Raw genomic sequence first — 6,146 nt, 5'->3', positions numbered from 1 at the left:
GTTTTACATTTTAAGTAATTTTCGAAAAGCATCTATAAGTTAAGATGACAATAAGAGGATGAGTTATAAATGTTTCATATATTCGCTTCATGCTGGATGAATATAGCAAAATGATGTTTTGAGTAATTTCAATCGTCTAAGTTTAACTTCAAATTACAGCCCATTTTGAAGGTAAGAAATAAGACAAGTAGTTGATTAAATTATCGCACACATTATTATTAGTGCCACCTAAAGCAATACTATAACTTATAAATGCTTTTCCTAACTAACTCAAAAGTAGGTGAAACCCTAAAAAGATACCTTGGAAGAGCATAAACCTTCCGAATAAGATTATTTGAGTTTTGAAATTTGAAGTATATAAGTCATTACTGTTGGGCTTATAATTGTGAATGCTTGGGATACCTGTGGTATGAGACAAAAAATGCGGTTAAGTTAAAATTTAACTTTTGTTGAAACAAACCAATTTAATTAAAAGAATATCAGTTATTCATCGTAAATCCGTCGTAATAGTTGCAGTTTTTACATTATTTCACTCCCAAAAGCTTGTTCATGTACTGCTAACTTATCTAAAACTTCACCACAGGGTGCCCAAACACCTCGGCCAGTCAAAAAACCCTCAATAAAAAAATGAAAGAAAGCTTTTATTCAGATCGTTTTAAATTTTTCTAAAAGAACCAAAGGAGCTTTAAATTTTTGCCTAAAAATATTTCGAGTTTTTGCTTTATTTCATGGAAAACAAGCCGCTTGAAGTTGGAATCTCTAAAATAAGCGTTTTTTCGGTGGGTCCAAATTTTCGTAAATCAAAATATTAAGCTTTTCCAAACAAAATACACTTCTCTGCAAAGCGTAGGACCAGGTCAACATGTTTCTGAAAGTATTTTTTGGATTAGAACTATATTGAAGATTTTATAGAGGTCGTAAGTTTTGATGAAAATAGGATTTGGTCAGCGGTATAGCCGTTTTAGCATTTTCCTTATTTCGGGTACTTTTTAAGTTCCTTTTTCAATAAAACTGAGATATGTAGTAGATCCATAGATCTGTCATATGGGGGCGTAAGTATTGTTTTAAACTAGTATTGTTATGGAAAAGAAAACAAGTTTAAATATTGACGCAATTTGGGATTCCTGTGTATTGCTGTGAGTTGTGCGAATAACACAGAAGGCCGGAAATTAGAGCTTAACGTCCCCAAAAATTGAAAACATCTCGATTCAACCAGTTTATTCATGCAATTTTACACGAAGCATGTAATTGTAAGCGGCGGCTTACAACTTTTGTGCAATTATATTGTTATTATTATTATTCAAGACATTATTACTTTTATTATTATTTTTTTCGTAAGACAGATTTTGAAAAAGTACTTATAATGAAAATTATCGTTTCGGAGTCATCTTGACTCCATTATTAAGGTTTAATAACCAAAGTTTCGTCTCACTAGATCAAAAGTCGTCTCAATTAGATCAAAAGTCTTTGTTTGACTTTGTTGATTTGTGAATTCGTGACAATACCCATTGTTTGTTAAACGTTCACAGGAAAAGAAACCGCATTCCCAAATTGGGAATTTGTTGGGAATTTCCTTGAATTCCCAAGGAATTCCCATCCAATTCCCAGAGAAAACGAATTTGGGAACGTGGCACTGATTCCCAATGTTAGTTTGTTGGGAATTTTGTTTATCTATTGGGTATTAGAAGGAAATTCCCAACAATAAATCCCAACGTTAGTGTTCAAATTGGGAATTCAAGGAAACTCCCAACAATTCCCAATTTGGGAATCCGGTTTTTTCCCCTGTGATTTAAATAGTGAGACGAAACTTTGGTCATTTAACCTTGATAATGGAGTCAAGATGACTCCGAAACGTCGGATTTTAGCTTTAATTTTCATTACAAGTGTCATTTTTTTTTTCATTTTCAGTGTCACTATTATAATCACCATTATTGACTACTCGCCCATCGTTCACAACTACAAGTTTTCAACCACTAGCTCATTATTGTGATTGATATTCTGCGATGGGCAGCGACTCCGCTTACGAATAGGCTCACTCCGCGCGAGGTATGCTGTTGTTATCGTCAAGGCAACCGCATGTCCAATCTCCTTCATCCTCCAGAACAACATTATCGGATTCAAAAAGGAGTTGGCGTAAATAAGGACGACAGACAAGCTCTCTGCACCCCACATAGCCGCCGACTCCCCTAGTATCCCAGCAGACACTGCGGTACAGAGGAAAGGTAGATAACAGAGGTTCAAGATGAGGAAGACGTACACCATGGTGCAAGTAGATCTCTTGTACCTTTCTACGTTGATTACTCTCTGGCGAGATGAATTTCTAAACAAAGTATCTATTCTTATCTTTTGCTTTCTTAACGTTATTACACACTTGATATACATTATGGATACCATTGCTACGCCAAAGATGGAAACGACTGCTGATATATTGAAATATAGGTATCTTGGAAATATGAATTGATTGGCGTGGAGGACAAATGACGAGGCCCATATTGCTATGATTACCCATGTCACCCTCGTATTAGTGACTATTGTTTTATATTTGGTCCCTGAATGGACCACTAAGTACCTGTCAACTGCTATGGCAGAAACGTTAAAGAAAGTAATAGTTGCAAGGGCGCCGCCTGCTACGTAAGTTATCATCCCAGAACGACAATACATCCCAAACGAGTGTTGTAGCTCTGCTATCTTCTTGGTCAAATACGCTGGTTCTATCACCATGCCAACCAGAACATCTGATATGGCCAGACTGTAGAGAAGTTTAGTGCATGGCTTGTTGAGCTGTGGAGACCGGTACAAGGAGATGATCAAGAGAATGTTCAAGACTATTGTTGGTAGAATAAGTATGGCGTCGAGAGATCCTGCCATGATATAGATGTGTTTGACTTGGTCAATGTCTTCAGTGATGAAAGTCAGAAAGTAACACCGCTGGACCAATGAATCGTTCCTATTCATTTCGAAATACCTCGGTCAAGTAAATCCTAAAATATAAAAAAATATAAAATAGAAAGAGGAAAAAATTACGATAAATGTGAGCTTGGTTCAGCGGATAGCTTCTTCTGAGCATGTGCTTTATCACCATAAGTTGCTAAACAACAAGTGGATCCTAAAAATAGGTCTTTGGATATCATTATATTGATAAGAACGTAGAGCCTTTCTAGCTGAATGCAATAAACATCCACTTGAACATCTGGCAGACTGACCAATTACACAAAAGTTCTCGCTGTTCTAATATATTAATTATCTGATCTTTCAACAGTTTTCTAATATCTATCTATAATTCCTCTTTTTTTTTCAATTATGCAGATATATAAGATAAAAATATTCAACATCTAAAAATACTACTCAATTATTTTTTTTTGAAATTACTCAGAGAGCTAGGAGTTAACGAGTTAACTTAATGGAAGACTGTTCCATAGTTGAATTTGGCTCTCTTGTAAGACAGGCTTCGCTTCAAAGACTCAAAATGGAGTAGACAGACTTTTAAGTTTGAATCAGAACCGCGTAAGCCATAACTGTACACCTCGTTGGTTTTCTTTAATTTTTTTTTAAAAAGGAACGGTGCATTTCTTTCTATAATTTCATACATTAAAGTAGCTTTATGACTTGACATTCTAGTTTTCTGTCTGTCTGTCTGTCTGTCTAGTTTCGAGATTAAACCATTCAAGATTTGAACGGATTTCTGCAGATTTGATCTCATAGCCAGAATGAGTAATTACGCGAGCAGAAGATATCAAAAAAAAAAAAAGTCTAACAAATCAGGCAAACAAACAAGGACGAAACTGTTAACACTGTCGAGTTTGAACGACAAATTGGCAGCAGCAACAACAAACAACTATAGTAAAATGACAAACAGCAGAGAAAAAGCAATTTTGAAAAATTCATATCAACACCAACGCGATAAATCGAAAAAAATTGAGTCTTTGGTAGCGATTTTGTCTTCTCTCGTCTTACCTAGCCTTTTGACGTCCTCTGTTAAGAGCAAGATCTTTGCTTCCAGTTTTTAAAAGTTTTTTCTCCTGTTAGTTTGACCAAAACGAGATACCGAAATGATCGTGAATGGACTAAATCGATGAATTAATGAATCCTGCAATCGTTTGTATAACACAAATCATTAAGGTGCTATTATCTTAACGATCAACAGTTAAGCTAGACTCGCTTAATTTTTCTTGATCATATATCCATGCTGATTGTTTTATTTGGCTATTTTTAACATCTTTAAACAGTAGGGATTGCAGCCGTCTCAAGTACGTGACAGACGCTAAAGATGGCTGCGTGCGTAATAGGCAAGCGGTAGAGCTGAAAAGATAAAGATTGGACTTTTAACCATATATAAATATGTGAAAACATTCTTATTCTGCTTTCTCAATGCACTGTTACCCATCAGACGATCACCGCTGACATCAATGCTTGCATTTGCTCTCAGTCCTTATGCGCAAGACCGGAAATGACGTCAAGTAAATGGAGCGTATATTTTCAATCAAAGGTATCAGTTACGTATTAATTCGGTTCATTTCCAGAAGTTCTATATTTTGTGGGTGAAGGTCGCTTATTGGAGAACTTAACGTTACTTGGTTGTCATGGCGACGCCAAGAATGACTGACAGATCTCGTCACGTTAGCGCTCTTTCGGATTCCTGGCATTCGCCAAAACAAAATGACAGGATTGATGAGAGAATTAGCATACACGATGACACTAGACAAGCTCTCTGCACCCCAGATAGCTGCCGACTCCCCTAGTATCCCAGCAGACACCGCGGTACACAGGTAGGGTAGATAGCACAGGTTGAAGATGAGGAAGACGTACAACATGGTGTAGGTAGATCTTTTGTACTGATTCGAAAAGAGGGATATTTGTCGTGTTGAATCCCACTTGAATAACGTGTTGACTTTTTGTTTGTGTCGACGTAAAGTTACGAAACACCTTATGTAACACACCGATGCTATGAAAACACAAGTTCCCATGATAGCAGCAGTCAACTTGAAGTACAAATCTCTGGAGAAATAAAACTGAGCCGTGTAGAGAACCCCACAACAGACCCATATAGCTATGATCAGACATGTCACCCTCGTATTAGTGACTATTGTTTTATATTTGGTCCCTGAATGGACCCCAAAGTACCTATCAACTGCTATGGCAGTGAGAGTGAAGAAAGATACGCAAGAAAGAGCAGCTCCAATATATGTTATCATCCCAGAACGACAGTAGATCCCAAACGAGTGTTGTAGCTCTGCTATCTTCTTGGTCAAATACGCTGGTTCAATCACCATGCCAACCAGAACATCTGATATGGCCAGACTGTAGAGAAGTTTAGTGCATGGCTTGTTGAGCTGTGGAGACCGGTACAAGGAGATGATCAAGAGAATGTTCAAGACTATTGTTGGTAGAATAAGTATGGCGTCGAGAGATCCTGCCATGATATAGATGTGTTTGACTTGGTCAATGTCTTCAGTGATGAAAGTCAGAAAGTAACACCGCTGGACCAATGAATCGTTCCTATTCATTTCGAAATACCTCGGCCAAGCAAATCCTAAAAACAAATAAATGATTATCTAATATTTAAAACTTTTAAAATTTTTTTGAGGATTGAAATGTAAAGATTACATTTCTATGTCGTCATAAGCGTTGGAATCTAAACGAGAATCGTAAAAATTACATTAAACAGTCCAACATTTTAAAATATATTTGTGGCCGTATAATTAATGTTAGTTGGAACTTCAACTTAGAACAGGAATTATCTCGCAACTCATGGCATAACAAAACAGACTCCTAAAGTACTTCAACAGACAGGAACTCAATTACGACTTATTCGTATTTTCTGAATAAGTAGTTAAGGAATTATTAACGTCATTTGAACTTGAGCTTTGTCTATTTACCTACCTTTAACACGATTAGGCTGTTACCAACGGTGTTCAGTAAGATCTTAAGGTATCTGTGCGTCAGAAACCATCATTAGAAGACACTGTTCTGATGACGTTCTCCGAGATTGAGTGCATTTTTTTTTTTTTGGGAGTTTGAAGTGCTTGAGTGTTTTTCTTTAAATAGCCCTGCGGGGTTTTGCAACCCTTATTGAATAATAATTTTAGTAAAGATGTTGACAAAAGGAGACCAAGCGTAAAAAAGCGGATATAAATCTTACCAATTGC

General features: G+C 36.5%; 2 protein-coding genes across 2 annotated transcripts; both read right to left on the bottom strand.

The window, feature by feature from the left end:
- Positions 1-1,956: 1,956 nt before the first annotated feature.
- LOC116297259 (melanocyte-stimulating hormone receptor-like) lies at positions 1,957-2,955 on the bottom strand. Its single transcript, XM_031705451.1, has one exon. It carries the CDS (start codon positions 2,953-2,955, stop codon positions 1,957-1,959), a length of 999 nt encoding a protein of 332 aa, XP_031561311.1.
- A 561-nt stretch (positions 2,956-3,516) lies between these two features.
- Positions 3,517-6,039, bottom strand: LOC116297263 (melanocortin receptor 3-like). The gene is made up of 2 exons (XM_031705456.2): positions 5,881-6,039; positions 3,517-5,530 (listed from the first exon to the last, which is right to left on the bottom strand). The coding sequence occupies exon 2, from the start codon at positions 5,502-5,504 to the stop codon at positions 4,494-4,496; it is 1,011 nt and encodes a 336-aa protein (XP_031561316.1). The 5' UTR covers positions 5,505-5,530; positions 5,881-6,039; the 3' UTR covers positions 3,517-4,493.
- Between the last annotated feature and the right edge of the window lie 107 nt (positions 6,040-6,146).

The sequence above is a fragment of the Actinia tenebrosa genome, unplaced genomic scaffold (genome assembly GCF_029948245.1).
Source record: "Actinia tenebrosa isolate PJP-AT-01 unplaced genomic scaffold, QUT_ActTen_1.0 PGA_scaffold17__23_contigs__length_9995812, whole genome shotgun sequence".
NCBI classification, from domain to species: Eukaryota; Metazoa; Cnidaria; class Anthozoa; order Actiniaria; family Actiniidae; genus Actinia; species Actinia tenebrosa.
Note: the sequence above shows the minus strand (reverse complement) of the source record. Positions and strands in the feature narration are given on the sequence as shown.

Coding starts and splice junctions, on each gene's coding strand:
- LOC116297263 (XM_031705456.2), bottom strand. CDS start 5,504: ATGAATAGGAACGATTCATTGGTCCAGCGGTGTTACTTTCTGACTTTC.
- LOC116297259 (XM_031705451.1), bottom strand. CDS start 2,955: ATGAATAGGAACGATTCATTGGTCCAGCGGTGTTACTTTCTGACTTTC.